We start from the raw sequence: 18,037 nt of genomic DNA on the forward strand, positions 1-18,037 counted from the left end.
TTTTTCGATTCTATGATGTTAATTCAAGGAACCGTCACTGTTGGTGACATTATGAAACAGGATGAATTATTGTTGCTTATGAAAGAAAATATTTATAGTAAATTACCAGATCTGTTTGACATAGAAGAAGCTCAAAAATTATATCCAACGATGTATATGGAATCTATGAACACCGTATTAATACAAGAAATGGAAAGATACAATATACTTTTAGCTGAAATGAGAAATTCATTGGTAATGTTAGAAAGAGCTATAAAAGGTCTTATAGTGATGACCGCAGCTTTGGAGGTATATTATCATTCCATAGAAGTTTCTTCCTATTATTTAATTATCCAACGGTGACATATTAAAAATATTTTTCGTTTTTATAGATTTTAGGCGCACATATAATTAATGATAAAGTTCCACCTTCCTGGATTAGAGCAAGTGCTTATCCAACATTAAAACCATTGTCCAGTTTTATCGACGATTTTTTAAAACGTTTAGATTTTTTTAAAACATGGTTAATAGAAGGAAAACCAAAGACTTTCTGGATATCCGGATTTTCATTCGTTCATGCATTCTTAACGGCTGCGGCACAAAATTTCGCGAGGAAATATAAAATACCGATTGATAAAATCAATTTTGATTTTCAAGTAATGTTTTCGTTTTTAAATTTGTCATAATGTTATTAAATTTATTATATAATATTTATTTTTTAGGTAATACCATCATACAAATTAGATGAATCTCCAATAGACGGAGTATATGTTTACGGTATGTATTTAGCTGGTGCAAGGTGGGATATGAAAAATATGTTACTTGCTGAAAGTTTTCCAAAAATACTTTGGGAATCTATGCCAATAATATGGTTCAAACCATCTGAAATGATTAATATAATTATTAGAGGACGATACGAATGTCCCTTATACATAACGTCTGCTCGGTTTGGAGTGCTAAAAACCACAGGTCATTCTACTAATTATGTATTATCTATACTTCTCGACACCAATAAGGCTGTCAGTCATTGGATTAAAAGAGGTCTTGCTTTATTGTGTCAGCTTGATAATTAAACATCTTCTATATTATTTAACATCGTAAGGAGAGAATTATATAATGAATAGATAGGATATATTGACGATGCTTTTTATTGTTCCATCATCTACAAGTGTCACTTTGCATTATTTGGCATATACGTGTTTTATTTTTATTGTTGTGATCTTTCGAGAACATGTTTCTTGAATATATATTTATATATATAAGGCAAAGCCTCTATTGGCTACTATATTTATAACACACATTACGATTGAATTTGAACTGGATTTTACATTGCATCCACATATATAAAGCTGATTGGATTACCATATTTGATAATCGAAGAGATACAATTCGTAAGTTTAGCCAATAAAGGTAAATTGTATTTGGAATGGATCAAGGTTCTGGTATTTTATTTATACAATTATAATTTTTTTGTATACGCTAAGGTATTTAAAAAACAGTTGTCACAATACTCTATTCTAAAAAATCCTCTATGTGATCTACAAGATTTACAATTTTCTTTACAAACTATATTTAATCTGCAAAAATGTATCACAGGCTATTGTTCGTGACTTAAACAAGTGTGGTTTATAAGGGCAACGTATATTTATATATATTTTTTAAATATTTCTTTCGTGAACAATTTATAAGAACTATTTAATAATCCCTCTATAATATTTACAAATAACATAATTAATCGCGTTAAATTATACTGATTATAATGATTACAAACTTATAACGATATAATTTTCTCTTTAAATAAAATACTAACGATAAGTAGTATTTGCTCTATTTTACTATGATCAATGCTTGTCTTTATTATATAATGTATTTATAGATTATCGAGTTTTTTGTTGTAAGTCATGTTGTCTGCAATACAGCAGCAATACTAAATCAATACTATAGTTTCTATGGGAGGAAAATATATTCATTTTCAATTACATTGAAAAGCATATGCATCTTTTATGCATCTTTTTAAATCATTTGTGTTTATATTTAATCACACTATTTACCTATGTCAATTTAATTAGATCTTTATATTGCTGTACTTTATAATTGAGTTACTTCGAATATACCGAAAATAAAACTTAATACAGATTCATATAATTTTTTCAAAATAATATTTAATTAGTCACGAATATATCAATATTCAAAATGATTAATAAATATTTCGGTGATTTAAATAACTCACATATAACGCTATGCGCTGCTTCATCAATTATATATATTAAATATTATTATTACTAATATCATTAAAATTAATACTACTGTGTGTCATATTTTGTATTAATATTTCGCAATTTTACTATACTACATTTATATCATTTTTGTCTATATTTACATAATTGACTAAAAAGCTTCTTTGTCCAACTTGCTGTATAAAAAAACTTTTTTCCCCTAATGTGCACTTACAAACGTTTATTAATAAAACATTTTACCAATAAATACAACTATTAATATCAACGAGAAAGGCAACAGTGCTTTAATTTGTGGAAAAATTTCATTATGCAGCAAGAAGCTGAATTAGAAAAAGAAAATCTTATTTAAAAATCTCACTTTTCAAATACAGTAGAATTTCGACTATTCGTATTTAGTCCAAATAAGAATATTATCTAACAATAAGACAATGTAACTAAATGTCTCGATGGAAAATTTTGTTAAATATAATTTATCATTAATTATAAATATAATGATACTTGAAATTTTCATTACTGACACTAAGTATTAAAATAATTTCTAAAATAATCACCGAATAATTAAAATTCTACTGTGTACCTATTCAGATAATACATATTTTTGTCTCACAGTCTAATTAAACGTTGCAAGATTGAACACAGTATTAATAGTAATCTCATATCAGTAAATTTTTATCTTGAGTATAAATTCTGTATAAATATGCCAAAAGCATTACACATTTGAGTATTCAATTTCGCATAAAACTCGAGCTAATAAAACATAAAAATCTCATAATTATTTTTTGGAGAAGTAATAACGATTTCTATAATATGATAAACTCAAATATTTTTGTCATGTATAAAATATTGACCACATAATTTTGGTAGGGCAATTTTTCATAAAAGTAAAAAATATACTTTTTTCTTTTTAAACTGTTTTCTTAATAATTGCTTTAGCAACATGATGGTAAAATAAAATAATAGAATTTTTTAATTGGTATTCCATTTGGATTTCTTTTCCAATTACTATATTTACACAATCATCATTATCATATTGCTGAATGTAATGTACTCACAGTTATGCTGTAACAATTTATAAAGCGATCAGCGTAGATTTGCAAGAACCCCATTTTTCTTGAAGTTTTTGACGCTCTTCAAGATGATGATCCGATAAATTTCTCGCTAATCCTACTTGTCCTGATTTTAATTTCCTCGGGTCTAAATTAGCTCCAAGTGTTTGTACACCTTTAGCAAATTTCGAAAAAGGTGATAAGATATCTTTGGCAGTAGCTGCAACTGGACTTGTGACATCTGTAATGCTACTTTTTATCGATTTCAGGGCCGATTCGCTTTGCGAGGAAGTAATATTTAATGTTAGATCTTGTTCAGATGTTGATCTCTGTTTATCTTGTAACTTATGAATTATTAACAAAGTATTATTCTTTAAGTTACTTGAATGTGCTTTGCTGTCTACTTTTCCTGTTGATTGACTTATATTTTTTGAAAGGCTTAATGAGGTCGGATGCATTAATCTGTCTTTCTCTTCGGTTAAAATATCCGCTACATTTTGAATAGTTATTTCTGGTGTCGTTGCTGTAGTTTTTTGTGGTGAAGCACTAAAAGAACTACCAGATTCACTTTGTGGCATTAGATAAAAATCAGATTTTTTAATATCAGAAGATAATATATTATCCTCATCTATATTTGCCTGAACTAAATAATTATCAGAATCACTATCATTTACTATATCAGTATCTTTAACGCCCATTATGATTCCAATTGACGGACTATAAGCTTCCATTAATTTTTTGTCATGAGAATAGTTCTTTGTTTGTTCAGTACGAATACGAGTCATTTGAATATTTTCATCTTCATCGCTACTGCTACTAGTATCGCCACGTTTCTTGTTAACATTTCCAGAAATGTCTCTATTACCAACAGTAAAAGTTGGTTTTAAAGATGTTATTGATTTTCTTGATCTTATACTTTTGGCTAAATCGATTGGTTTCTTTGTGCTAAAGCTATGGCCTAATTTATTAAGTTTACTGAATTGTTCCGACATATTACTCAGTGCTTTTGTACCTGCAAAATATAATAATTGATGAATTTATTTGATTAGATAATTATTTGTATTAATAATAGAAACAAACCTGCACTTTTGAGAGCTAATAGTTGTGTTTCAGATACATTTCTGGTCAATTCAGGAAAAGAGGAAATATCTAATAGTCCTGTAGAACCTTTAACATTAACTAATTTGCTCTTTCGTTTATCCAATGTTACATTCATCGCAATGGGTATTTCTGGTAAGCCAGCTATTTGCATAGCTACTGACATAGCTTCACAAATTGCTTTTAAGGATTCTATAATAGCAATATTTGTTTATTTTCAATAAATTATTATATTATTTTGTTATTAAAAAATATATTAAAATATGAAGTATTTTACCTATGCTTTCTTCAACAGTTTTTATTACAACAGCCATGTTGTTAAAAAATCTTAAGTTTGTACTGCGGAACATATGAAAGTAACCATACTCCGTACCCATCTTATAGCTAATTCTAATACAATGATAATGTTTATTTTTAAAAATAGAAACTGTACTTTCTGGTTGGCCAAATTCAATAAGGATTACATCAGAAAGTGGAACTCTTTGGTAGTTTGTAACTTTATCAATTTGGTCGTCATAATCTGCTACATAATAACTATCTCGAGTTAATATAAGAATAGTATCCATTTCGGTTTCAGTAGGATCCCCAGTTCTAAAAATAATCGATAAAGCAAATATAATGTTAATAAAAGAAATATATAAATAATTTTGTGAAAAAAACAAAAAATTTGATATATACATAGGATCAGCGTCAATAAGTCCCCAACTCCCAAGAATAACTTCAGGATCAGGTATCAATAATTTTTTACAATCCTCAATTAATAATTTAACATGAACTGCTGTAGCAGCATTATCTTCTTCTTCTGTACGTTCTTGAAATACTTCTTCGCTTATTGCATTTCCTAACATCATATCAATTGTAGCTTGCCTATAGACATCTTTGAAGCGATTAAGATAATATCTGAAATCATAATATAATTTAAAAAAAAAAAAAAATTATAATCGTTACAATAATACTTTCAAACGTAATTTATGATAAAAATTATTGCCATAGGAATAGAAAGATTTCAAATGTTTCAAGGTTTTTTTTATGTTAAAGATAGATATGTCATTTATTAATAATAACTGCCAAATCTAATATTTGCTATAAATGCAAGATTAATCACTAATTTTCATGCGGTTTAAGATCCATTATCCACGATGAAACTATGTTTAGCATAACTACAATTATTCATAAAATTCAATTAAATGTAAAATATAAATTGTAGTGTAATGAAATTATTTCTTAAACACATTTTTCACAAACTTTTCGTTTCGACAGAAAACGAACCTTGCTAAATTATACATAGCAGTGGCATAAAGAAATTCAGGATGTGTAGCAAGTTGAAGCTCTATATTTGGTGGTTTCGTAGGAATAAGTTCAAGGCAGCAGTTATCAAGGATGTCTAAATAATGTGACCAATCGTAATTCAGTTGATCAACGTTGATTATATTTCCTAGCAAAGTGTCTATCGCTGCCTGGCGTAAGTCGTCCATAAAGTGTTGTTGAAAATATCTATTGGAAAATTAAAGGATGTCAGGGATCTACAAAGCACGAAATTATAAATGTCTAACTCAATCTTGACTGTGGTACTTGATGTGGTAAAAATATCTTATCACCAATCCATAATATCTAATAAACTGAAAATTTGGATACAAAAGATAATTTATGATATAATTTTGAAACGGCAGCTGATAGGATAAAAAAAAAGAAATGAAAATGAATGGTTTTAAATATATGAAAAGTTCATAGCTTTACCTATTAGCAGAATTCATGCCATCTTTCATTAATCCAGTGAATTTTCTTTCTCCCGTTCTCGTATAATCTCCCTGAAAAATATAATTAAGTAGTATATACATAATTAATGCAAATTCTAATTTCATTTTCTAGTGGACAATAGTAAATTAATAGAATGAATTAGAAACCTTTAAAGCATTTGTCCCAGCATACTGTTTACTAATAATGTCACCATTATTTGCCCAAAGTAATTGGAATGTTTGTCTAATGTTTGTAGGTAAAGTTCCATCAGGTGGTATCAAGCCAAGTTTTGAAAATTGCATTTCCATTACAGCTTTGCCAATAGCTGTTTGCACGACATTAGTTCTATCTAAACAATCGATGCAGTTTACACGAAATATTCCTTTCTGCATGCATATTGTACCTTCTTTATCACGCCAACAATAACTCATATTTGTTAATACTGTATCAAGTGCATTAATCAGGATAGAAACATTTTCAAAATGCATACCACGGCTGTGTATTAAATAAAAATTATGTAAATATAATAATTAATATAACACGTTTAAGAATTTAGGAATATTTAAACTTACCAATATTCGTGAAAATCAAAACTTGTATACGTAATATCAGGATGATTGTACTTAAGAACATGATTGCTATAAGCCTCCCAAATAATCTTCTCTTTACCAGTTTGTTCAACTAAATTAACAATACATATTGGACCATATAAATCAAGTTCTTCACCAAAATGTTTTTCAAATGTAACTTGTGTTTCTGCTTCATCTAAAGTATTATTACAAGATTATTATTTTATATTACATGATCATATATATATATACAAATTTATTAAATTTCTAAATAATTTCGTAAAGTATTTTACGGTTCTTAACTTTTAAAATATACACACTTTACCTTTATCTATTCGTGGTGGTGGTTTATATTTATATCCAGGTTGAGACCAATAAACTGGTACACTACCTCGAACTTGTACAAATGATACCTGATGATCGTGGTACCAAACCAATTGCTCGGTTTCAACGTAATTGGCACATTTACCTTCCTCGTCAACACCACGTCTCTTATACCTTTATTATAATCAATATTAGATTCTTAATTTTATTATGATAAAAAGTCAGAATAATAATGATAAAAAATTACCTAGTGCCAGCACGGAATCTACTCCTCCTTGATATAATAGCTAAATTAAATATTTCATGCTGCGGTTGATCATAGAAGCCTACTTCAACTTTACATTTTTCTATTTGAATATATCCTTGAATAACTGGTAATATCCAGCAGTCTGCTTTGTCTGTCTAAAAATATAATATTATTTCCAGTAATAGTTAACTTAGAACATCTTATATTAAAATATGAAAAAATGTTGATTGTATTAACTTTTAAATTAATTATATCTTGTAACATATGTTTATTCCAAAAAAATCTATCATCTACTCGTTGCCACAAAGGTCTACATTGATTGTTTTTAGTTTCTTCTGCTTCAGCTACGCATAATCGTTGAAGACTATTAGTAATATCTCCAGTTTCACAATAAAAAAAAGAATCGGTCTCTGTAAATATTTTATTTAATTCTTCTAAGATTCTTTTTTCAAATTTTTCTTTATCTTTAACTCCGCTTCGTTTGTTCACCGTAGACTTGACCTGGTAACGGAAAGAAGAAATTTAGAAATTGCATGTGATATGCAATATATTAGAATTATTTAATCGTTCTCTCTATTATTACAGCTATGTTTATACCTGCGATGTTGCAAGAGCGGCAGCTTGCTGAGTAGTATTTTTAATAGTATTTGTGGCACTTTTAATAGTGCCCCATGTTTTAGCGAATGCAGCTTTCTGTGGCACATCAAATAACCCGCTAACTCCCTTTTTCTTTGGTAAATGTTGATGTTTCTTACATGGAAGTAATCCTATCTCCGTGTTATCTGTCCCAATATGCAAGAAAGCGATTGATTTAATTCTGTGTACTATATGACCTCCATATAATTCTCCGGCTTCTGAAACTTCTTTTATAAGCATCAAGCGTGGTTCTAATACTGATGGCTGCTCTATTTTTCCTACTATTCCATAAAACATTCCAAGACATTCTAAATCTTTTGGAGATGCCCATTCCCAATCTGTATATAAAATAAGATATACATAATTATACAATTATTTATATCGATCAAATTATTAATTCTAAAGTTAGGGTTAATTTATTTTTTGTACATTATATTAATTTATATTTAATAATATATTTACATTATTTAACATAGCAATAACTTAATTGCAAATGTTATAAGATTACGTTCATTATAATATTATTTATATCATAAATAATTCATGTAAAGTATAAAAATGACTTTGATCGATTAAAGTGTACACAAAGAAACAAAGAAACGTCAAATTTTGCGACTCGTTGTATTGTCAACGTATAAGCTTAGATTTTTTAAATTTAAGATTATCCAAACAATACGAATATTTAATATTAATATACTTGACTATTTTACTACGCGGACATTTGATTTTTAATATTCGTTAGAATAAAATTAGGTGGGGTAAAGGTGTGAATTTTGACAGGAATAAAAGTATACATATTTTATTTAATATTTACCAGATTTAGCAGAAAATTGGCCCGTAATTTTGTCGCACCACAAACTGTGCCTTTCCTTAACGAAAATAAAATGTGTGTCAGTGCGAAAGAGTTCCATTTTTCAGTCTTTTAAACGACTGATACTTTTTACGAAGCATTTGTGACGTTCCTTCTGTTAGACAAAAAATATGCCTACTGATGACAGCTCGCCATCTTTTTAACTCATCCCACATCAGTTAACCATCAATGTTACTTTCGCAATTTTCATGTTTTAACGAAACTCTCTCTCTCTCTCTCTATGACAATTCAAGTTTTTTTTTCTTCTATTCATAACAGATCGAATACTAGTCGCGCTTCCAGATCTTACATCGTACTAGTTAATTTATTGATAGAATTCCAACTGACCAATAGAAACGTAGATTTGTCGAACATTTGCTTATACGCGTGTCATTTATAGAATCGACTAAATTACGATATACATATACGCTTACTATAATTGTTTTTACTTCTAAGATTCTAGATAAGTGTATAATTTATGTATATACTTTATTATATATATATACAATTTTATTTGTTTTTAAATGATATATATATTAATTATTATATTATTATATTCTTTCTTTTATACGGATTTAAAGCAATTTTTTAACACTTTTCCACAGAAGCTGTTTTACTACTTGTAAGTCAACTTGCTGTCAACCAAGAACTAACCATATCAATCATTGTTTAACTTTAGTAATTGAACAGAAACTAGATTTTTCAATGAAACGAGGCTGTTGACTTATTATATTACTATTATGAGCTAATAGGAAGAATGAATTAATAATATTTGTAATTTTCTGAATAAGATTTTATTTGTTAATACTTGACGCGTATTTATTTAGTACCTAGTGCATATATAATGCATAAGTACACGTTATACATCGGAACATGTGAAAATATATATAGTTTTAATAATCCAAGCATGCATTTATGCGAACTGAAACTTTTCCATAATACGCAGAAAAGAATTCTAATTCAGCACAATTATGACATTTAATTAGGCTTGGTCTCTCACATAGATTTTTTACTAAACAGACTTTTAACAAGACATACATTTAGCATACTGTCTTTTCTCCTTATATTTCCTTTCTTACGGTTTTCGATACAAGTGAATTCTCCTTCTTTTTCTCCATCAGGTTTCAATGAAATGTAAAATCTGATACAAATAAATGAAAATAAATGAAGATATTTATTCATCATCGCTCTTCTCTCCTCTTCTATCGTGCGGTTTTTTTGCTTTATATTCTTCCCATTTTCTATGATTTAAGGTCTGAAAATCATCTACCTTTGCTATTAATTCTAAATATTTAGATAGTTTTAATAGTTCTCTATCTTTGTTCCTAGTTGTATGCGCATGTCTGAAAGGTCTTATTCGCAATCCTGATTGAGGATTCATGATGAAATTTCTTCTTATATCATCGAACATTATTGTATTCTTCGCTGAAAATTGTTTATATTTTCCCCAAATAATGCCTAGGGGTTTAACACCTACTACTCCATATTTTGGTGTGTGAACAGATATCATGGCAAGAGAATCTAGATGAAATGCTATTTTGTAATTTGGATGATTCGATACACCTAACAGTTTCATCTTCTCGTTAATCCATTTCATGCTGGTTGCTGACCAAATGACTATATCATAATTCTTGTAAGCACACGTTAAAAATTCATGAAGATATGGGCGCATTAATTCAGCTCCGCTTTCTGCTGTTGATCTATGATCGAAAAGTGTGTAGTCTATGTCAAGTACAAGAAGTTTCTTGCCTTCCCTAAGAGGATTCAATTCTGTGATGGTATAATGATCAATTCTCTTTTGTATTTTAAACAAATATACTTCGGCTTTTTCTATTTCTACTTCTTCTTCCTCTATGTCTAGATCGTTTACTACGTCTGGCATATTTTCTGGAGCTCGACTCACTTCCGCTATGTCCTCTTCGCGAGAACCCATTAACATTAATTTAAAACCTGGTTTTAATCTTAGCTTTCCTATAATGTCATCATCTTGCGCTGCTTTGCCTGGTAAATACAAAGTTTCTATAGACCTTTGTGTGTTGAAACATTTAAAAATATATTAAGAGATTAATTTTGTCAACAATTAACAAACAATTAAACTAAATGAATTTATTTAATAATTTTACAAAAAACGAATAACAATTGACAAATAAATAAATACAAATCAAAGGACATAAAATTTATAGATTTAAAGAATACAACTAAAAAATATATAATAGAACATTATAAATTTTAAACATTGAATGTCATTTAAGTAGACTCATAGGTCTGAAAAAACAGTTCAAAACATAACCTTTGAATTTGAGGTTCAACAATTTTTGACGCTCTGGACGGACGCCTGTTTCTTTGTGTATACGATCTTTCATTGTAAGGACCGTGTCAGATTCCAAGATATCAAGGATCTCGTACTCTTTTCCGCTCCATTTTACTATGATTTTTATTGCATTCTCCATTGTTGCTTCCTCTAACAAAAGATATAATGCAAATACAAATACAAAACCATATACTGATAACTCCTATCTGACAGGGTAAACAGATAGTAAAAAAATCGTAAGGGTGAGTCGATGCCTTTATTCAGATTGAGGAGCATTTTGCTATTGCGTAGCAGCGACGTTATTTCATTGGTCGATTCTTCAAAATTCATTTTTAAAATATTAACTTTATTGTCATCAATTATTTCATATTTTAAAAGAAAAAATCATTCAGTTAGAATATTTTAATCTCTAGAATTAATTATTATATTTATTACAATACAAGATATAATAATTAAATGGAGTCCTGAAATACGTCATTTTCATCTCGACCAATCAGCATTAGTCTTTGTTCTACTGAAATGATTTCTTTCGAGCCGACTTCACGGATTCGACAATTACGTTGTTGATTTAAATTTATTTATGGTAAAAAATGAATAATTTTCGAAAATTATTTTCATTAAAATCTATTTTTCTTACATAATAATAAATCATATTATGCAATTGCATTTGTTAGGTAGAACGTATTTTCTGTACAAATAACTATACAATTTTGCAGTAAGTTCCTTGAGACGTCGCTAGAATGCGCTAGTATGATCTCGCGATTGTTCATCTTTTTAATATTTTGAATATTATTTTTAGTTTGTATTTCAAAAGTGTGTGTTTTACTTTTTCAACAATCCAAAAAAGTTATGAAAATATTGCAACATATCATCACCATCGCAATATGGTATAATTTAAATACAAGTATTATTTTTATATAGTTATTGTATCACTATAATATTTGATTATAATTTAATTTGATCAAATATTTTTATATATAGACAAATTATTAATAATTTTGCTTAAGGGTATAATCATTATTTTGCATAAATAATTTATGAACGGATTTGAATCGCGTTAACGACGTAAAATTTATTTAACAAAACTTCTTTTATAATTAGTATTACGATGCAAAATTATGAAAGGACATGATGGAAAAGATGCGTCTTATAATTTTAGTTGGTTCGTTTCTTTGACGCTGTATATAAATACACATAAAATCATTTTTTTTTATCAAAGTCCAAAAATTATCAAAGAGATTAAGTAAAAAGCGGAATTATAATATAAATTCTTTTTGCAACGAACGTGAAGTTTCTACTTCGAGAATTAAGTTCATTTCATATTTTTAATCATACAAATTAAAAAAAAACAAAAATTAAAAAAAGAAATTAAAATCCTAATGTCATTTTACATATATCATTTTGTTTCCTTTCTTTTCAGGTATTCCATTAAAAAAGTGCTTTTCCAGCTAGACATATCCACTCATGTTCGAATTAGTAACACCTCTCACGTTTGAGTACACACGAGTATGCTAATAATATACTAGTGCATTTTTAATACGACTAGTAATGCAGACGAGTGCATCTAAAGTAATTATGTTAGTTATTAGTGTACGCAGCTAGCTGTATGACTCCTGGATAAAAAAAAGGTATGATATAACGTTATTACAACAGAAATTTTTATTGTAAGTCCAATGTTTTGCGTTTGATCAAAAATTTCACCTTATACAAAAAGAATACTTTAATAATCCATTAATATTATATTATTTCAGATATTTTTATTTTATCTATTAACAAATTGCACGCGAAAATTTGCAATAATTTGAAATAATAATTTAAAGGTAGTTCCGTTTTTTTTATATAGTACAGATATCTAGATAAATATAAAGCCAAAGTATTATTTTGTTTAACATATTGTCGATTTGATCCAATCGATCGGATCTCTGTAAAGATTTACGCTCGATCGAGCAAACGCAGTTTGACGATTCGAATACTGTTCGGCCAAACCTACCCGAATTGGCATTCCGCAAAGTTTTCAATCTTGGCATTTAGAAGTACTGATCAGAAGAGAGAGTTTCCTTATGGACGTGGTTACTTCCGCTCGAAGAGATCACGAGATTCAGCATCTGCGAATCGGTTCGCTAGTTTTCTTACCAATATCATGATCTCTTTTTTACAAATATTTTAACTATAATAGATACTCTCTCTATCTTTAGATCAAATAATTTTGTTCTCTTCGGTCTTCTGATTCGTAGAATTTGTATTAGATTTTGTTGGTCCTAGTTCATTAGTATACCGTGTAGTTAAACTTTTCTGGGTTTCTTTGAAAAAAAAAGTTAGATATGATTGCTCAAAGTTAAGTTAGGACAAAAGGGCATTGTTAAAAGATCAATTATTAGAGAACTTTGTAAGTGACGTTTAAAATATCGTTGCGGGGCTATCATCGTAGGAATACCTTTGAAACATTTGCTCCTGTTCTTTTTAAATGAAAATTCGATCGCATCATGTCAGACGTATCAATCGAATCAAGCAAGCAGATTTGAATCAATCGACTAGAAATAATCGATCTCTAAAGCTATTTCATTGCACGACAACGAGCTCTTCTCTTGTTCGGACACGTTATTTTCCTCTTCTTTTTCCTTCTCCCTTTCTCTCTTTTCCCTTCCTTTTCTATCTCACCTTTTGATTTCTTTGTGAAAACAAAATACTGCTCTTATACAAAGAGACCGACGGACACGTCGCGATGACGAAAGAGATACGAGGAAAGGACAAAGTGTGGTCAGGGAATGCTTTCACCTGCAGGATATCCTGTGATTGATGTTACTATTTGAGTATCCTATACTATTCGATTCGTTAACTTCCACGTGAATACGTTTTGCAAAACTTTAGAATATGATAGAATTCCTGAATTAATAATAACTAACTAAGAATTAAAGAGTAATTCCGATTATTTGGGCTATAAGATTACGTTTCTTTGAAAATTTCTTTTTCGGAAGATAAAGAAAATACACAAAAGTGAATTTGACTATTATTTTTATTTGTGATCTTTATAAAAAAATAAATATATATTATTATTGAAAAATATTAGTCGACACTTTAATGAGAAATTTTTTTATCATTGTGCACATTAAAATATATGATCAATAATAATTAATTTTTATAACTTTATTCTTTTTTTTTTTCATGGTAAAGGAGTATTGTTTCTTTATCTTTTATATATCATCTATCTTTATTTTCTTTCAATCAATTATTTTCAAATCCATTTATTGGAAATCTTTTGTTTCCGCGTTTGTTTGGATAATCGACGATTTTTACCTACCATAAAATAAGATAAAAGTTAAAATAAATTATTAACAAATATTGATTGTGTGTGTACAGATTGATATATTCATTTAATATCTGTCATTCTTTTTCGTCGATAAAAGATACAGAAGAAATTCATTGTGCCCTATTCTTAAATTAAACTTTACCGTTATGTTGTAAATATACTTTTATTTAAATACGACATATAAAGAAAAATCTTAAATAACAATGACATATTTAGAAATTTTCTGTGAATTAATTTTTATAGAATGTAGAAGTCATTGATAATCCCGAGAACTAATTTATGCAAAACTTTACACTAAAGCTCGTTAATTCTATTATTAAATAAATTCTCGAATAAATGATATATAATAAATCAAAAATTAATCTCAAAATAAACACGAGACCGTCTTCGATTATTACATTAATTGGATATAAAGATAATACAAAATAATAATAAAATGAACTGTGAAATGAATAATTAAAATAGATTCTTAAAATAAACTTCCTCCCCTTATCCATTACACACACGATTAAAAAACCAAATAAATTACAATCAAAAGAACGGATTAATCAACGTAATCAATAAAATATCTGTAATCCAATAGCAAATATACTGTTAAAATTGTGATAAAAAAGATAATGACAAGAAAAATGATAAAATAAAAGAAAATTCTTTGAAATGGGATGCTGATGTCCAAGCAAATTGAAAGGGTGACTATTCGATCATATATATATATATATAAGGTGTATATCCAAGTTGGTCGCGCATGTACGGAAAGGGTTGAAGGGAAGGAAGGATCGCGCGCGCGACGCCGCGGATAGGAGTAGAGAGGTGGGGAAGGAGGAAGAGGAGGAAGAAGTAGAGGAAGAGGTGGAGGAAGAAGAGGAGGAGGAAGAGGAGGAGCGACGAAGAGGAGAGGCGCGTCACGTCGCTACTGCCGCAGCACCGTAACGTGCAAAGTCAGTTCGACGGCGGCGCCGCATCGGACGACGTATACGCTCGAGAGGACTCTCTGTGTGCACGGCTTTCTATTATATATACCTCTATATATATATACATATATATGTACTAATTATATATTTTTATATATAATATATATATATATATATATAGAGAGAGAGATACTAANGGACTTGACAATGCCAGTAGAACGACGATCTATGATGAAACATGTGAAATACACACTGTATCTATGCATTTATGATACGTGTATATGTATATATAATATATACATTTATATATATATTAAACAACAACAAGAAGAAAAAAAGAGCTCCGAAGATAAAAAAAAAAAAAAAGAGTTGAAAACAAATAATACAAAAATAGGAGGAAAAAATAACTACAGAAAGAGAAACACCTTTCCCCCGTTTCTCTTGTCATCGCTCTTTCTTTCTCTCTCACTCTCTTTCTCTATCTACCTCTATCTCTTTCTCTTTCTTTCTTTCGATTTTACGCGCTTTATCACTCTCTATATCTTTCTCTGTTTATATATATATATTTATATATATTTCTTTCTCTTCTTCTTAAAAACTGTCATCATCAACAAGGTGCGCGTTTTTGGAAAGAAAATTTTCCAATAGGAGAGAATCGATCGAGAGATCTCGATCTAATTGTTTCTCTCTCTCTCTCTCTCTCTTTCTATCTTTCTCTTTATATTTTTCTGTCCGTTTATCATTTAAGTTAACGTTGATTTCTTTTTCTTTATCGTTCTGTCGCACTTTTCTAGAAAATCACGATTGAGATAGTTATAGCTTGACAGAAAACCGAAAAGAGAGACACTTTATCATATAATACGTATTTGGAAATAAAGAAGAAAGAAGAAAAAATTAAGGAAGAGAGTAAAATATAAATAAGAAGAGGAAAGAAGAAGAAGAAGAAGAAGTGGGAAAGGTGGAGAAGAAAAGGAAAAATAAATAAAACTTGTTTTTCTTTCCGAGAGAGACTAGAGGAATCATCTAAATAGTTATAAAAGGAGAAGAACGATCAAAGTACCGTTCAGTATTTATTCACCTCTGTCGCGTGCAAGATCCAGCAGTGCCTTCCTAGTTTTCCTCATAAATATATATATATATATATACTTCTCTTTTAAAACGCGCGTATCATCACGTTTATTACGAACGGTGAATTTTTGTCCTTGTTGGTGGAGAGATCCTCGATAAATGACCATTCCTGAGTGAGATGAAAATTTAAATAAGGAAGAAAAAAAAGATTAAGAAGAAGGAAACCTCTGACGACAACCAACCCCCTTTGGACGTCTTCCGCGAAGAAAACAAAAAGAGAAGGCTAATTTTTGTCGTGCTCGCAAGGATTCTTCCTGTTAGTGGTCTCTCTCTATTTATTTTATTCACTTACATACACACACGCACACGTTCTTTCTCTTTCTTGCCCTCTCTCTCTCTCTCTTTCTTTCTCTCTCTTTCTCTTACGAAAGCAGATCACAGGAACAACAACTATGTCTTCGTCTTCGAGGATCTTCCCGCCGATTCTCATCGCAACCCTCGTTCTCTGCGTTGGTGAGTACAAAATTCAATTATTTTCCTTTTTTAAATTCATTCCCTCTCGTTGATGATCGATTTTGTAATAATTAATTATTGTTCAATTCTCTTTTCCCTTTATCTTATAATTATAAATAATAATTCAACCACAGTCGTGTGTCGGATGATTTTTTCTATTTTTTGTGTTATTGTTCTCTAATTATTTTTTTTCTTATCGAAATAAACGAATTCATTTAAATACGATTTTTCTCTTATCTTAATTGTAAATAATAATTCTCAATCAGTCGTCGGATGACTTTTTTCTATTTCTTTTTTTTGTCTCTAATTCTTTTTTCTTATCGAAATAAACGAATGCATTGAGAAATACGATCATTTAATATTTCTTATTAGATGGCATTTTCGATTCTATTTTTTTTTTTCTTCTCGAGTTGAATCGATGATAGAAAAGCAATTGAGAAATGTTCGGAATAATTATCGTAAGTGGAAGGTATGGGAATGGAGACGAGCGCGGTGATGCGCGAAATGAGTTTAAATTGTCGAAAGTAAGAGAGATAGAAAAGAGACCATCTATAGGTGTTGAATAATTTTTAAATTATATTGAATAACACGGATAGAGAATTTTCTTAATCAGGATTAATCAATATTGAATTAGAGATAAGTGAAGAAAGAAGAGGAAAAATAATTGTTAATATTTTAACATATATATATACATATATCTATTCTTAATCTATTATATAAAAAAACATTATTTACCAATGAATAATTTCTACGATCATTTAATATTTCGGGATGATTGACGTGCGCTGTGCATTTGGACGTATTTAAAGTAAACAAAGTGGTATACTAGGATAACATCAATTAGATATAAAGGCATGAAATTATGTATGGGTTAACGAACAACGAGCCTTTCCTAGGTTGTCGACTAATAACGAGCGAAGGTTTGATGCGAGCATGTAAACATCAGGGAGTTTCTAATTAAGTTTCCCTTGACATCCAATTAACGAGGAACCATCGTGCGATACCTTCGATCTGAGACGACCGTTCTCTTTATCTTTTGTCGATGGTCCTTTTCTTTCTTTTTTTTTTTTCTTTTTCTCCACCAAAAGCTTGGACTTTGTCCGATCGTTGATTCGTTCGTACGTTCTTTATCAAATTTGCAAACTGAAACGTCCATCTCGTAGCATCGTTGGCTCGTCCTCGTCACCGTGAAAATTAGATTTCG

At 29.3% G+C, this 18,037-nt stretch overlaps 3 protein-coding genes across 4 annotated transcripts in view; 1 reads left to right on the top strand and 2 right to left on the bottom strand.

Annotated features, from left to right (window-relative positions):
- Positions 1 to 1,104: 1,104 nt before the first annotated feature.
- Positions 1,105 to 9,117, bottom strand: LOC106789295 (phosphatidylinositide phosphatase SAC2). 2 transcript variants are annotated; one of them, XM_014753387.1, is made up of 13 exons: positions 8,688 to 9,117; positions 7,835 to 8,211; positions 7,475 to 7,738; positions 7,238 to 7,392; positions 6,992 to 7,164; positions 6,670 to 6,862; positions 6,265 to 6,592; positions 6,098 to 6,168; positions 5,630 to 5,854; positions 5,039 to 5,260; positions 4,638 to 4,951; positions 4,343 to 4,552; positions 1,105 to 4,274 (listed from the first exon to the last, which is right to left on the bottom strand). In XM_014753387.1, exons 1-13 carry the CDS (start codon positions 8,782 to 8,784, stop codon positions 3,286 to 3,288), a joined length of 3,618 nt encoding a protein of 1,205 aa, XP_014608873.1. In that variant the 5' UTR covers positions 8,785 to 9,117; the 3' UTR covers positions 1,105 to 3,285. The 2 variants fall into 2 exon arrangements, with proteins under 2 accessions (XP_014608873.1, XP_014608874.1); XM_014753388.1 differs by lacking the exon at positions 5,630 to 5,854 and having other exon boundaries at positions 8,688 to 9,116.
- Positions 9,118 to 9,494: 377 nt separating this feature from the next.
- Positions 9,495 to 11,299, bottom strand: LOC106789298 (ubiquitin-like domain-containing CTD phosphatase 1). Its single transcript, XM_014753392.1, has 2 exons — positions 11,014 to 11,299; positions 9,495 to 10,724 (listed from the first exon to the last, which is right to left on the bottom strand). Exons 1-2 carry the CDS (start codon positions 11,171 to 11,173, stop codon positions 9,898 to 9,900), a joined length of 987 nt encoding a protein of 328 aa, XP_014608878.1. The 5' UTR covers positions 11,174 to 11,299; the 3' UTR covers positions 9,495 to 9,897.
- Positions 11,300 to 16,707: 5,408 nt separating this feature from the next.
- LOC106789296 (lymphocyte antigen 6D) overlaps positions 16,708 to 18,037 on the top strand; it is a gene marked incomplete at its 5' end in the record, with an annotated part of 67,958 nt that continues 66,628 nt past the window's right edge. Inside the window, 1 exon segment of the mRNA XM_014753389.1 lies at positions 16,708 to 16,833. Coding sequence (XP_014608875.1) covers positions 16,773 to 16,833 — 61 coding nt within the window.

Source organism: Polistes canadensis, unplaced genomic scaffold (assembly GCF_001313835.1).
Source record: "Polistes canadensis isolate GaletaPanama2010 unplaced genomic scaffold, ASM131383v1 scaffold_175, whole genome shotgun sequence".
NCBI classification, from domain to species: Eukaryota; Metazoa; Arthropoda; class Insecta; order Hymenoptera; family Vespidae; genus Polistes; species Polistes canadensis.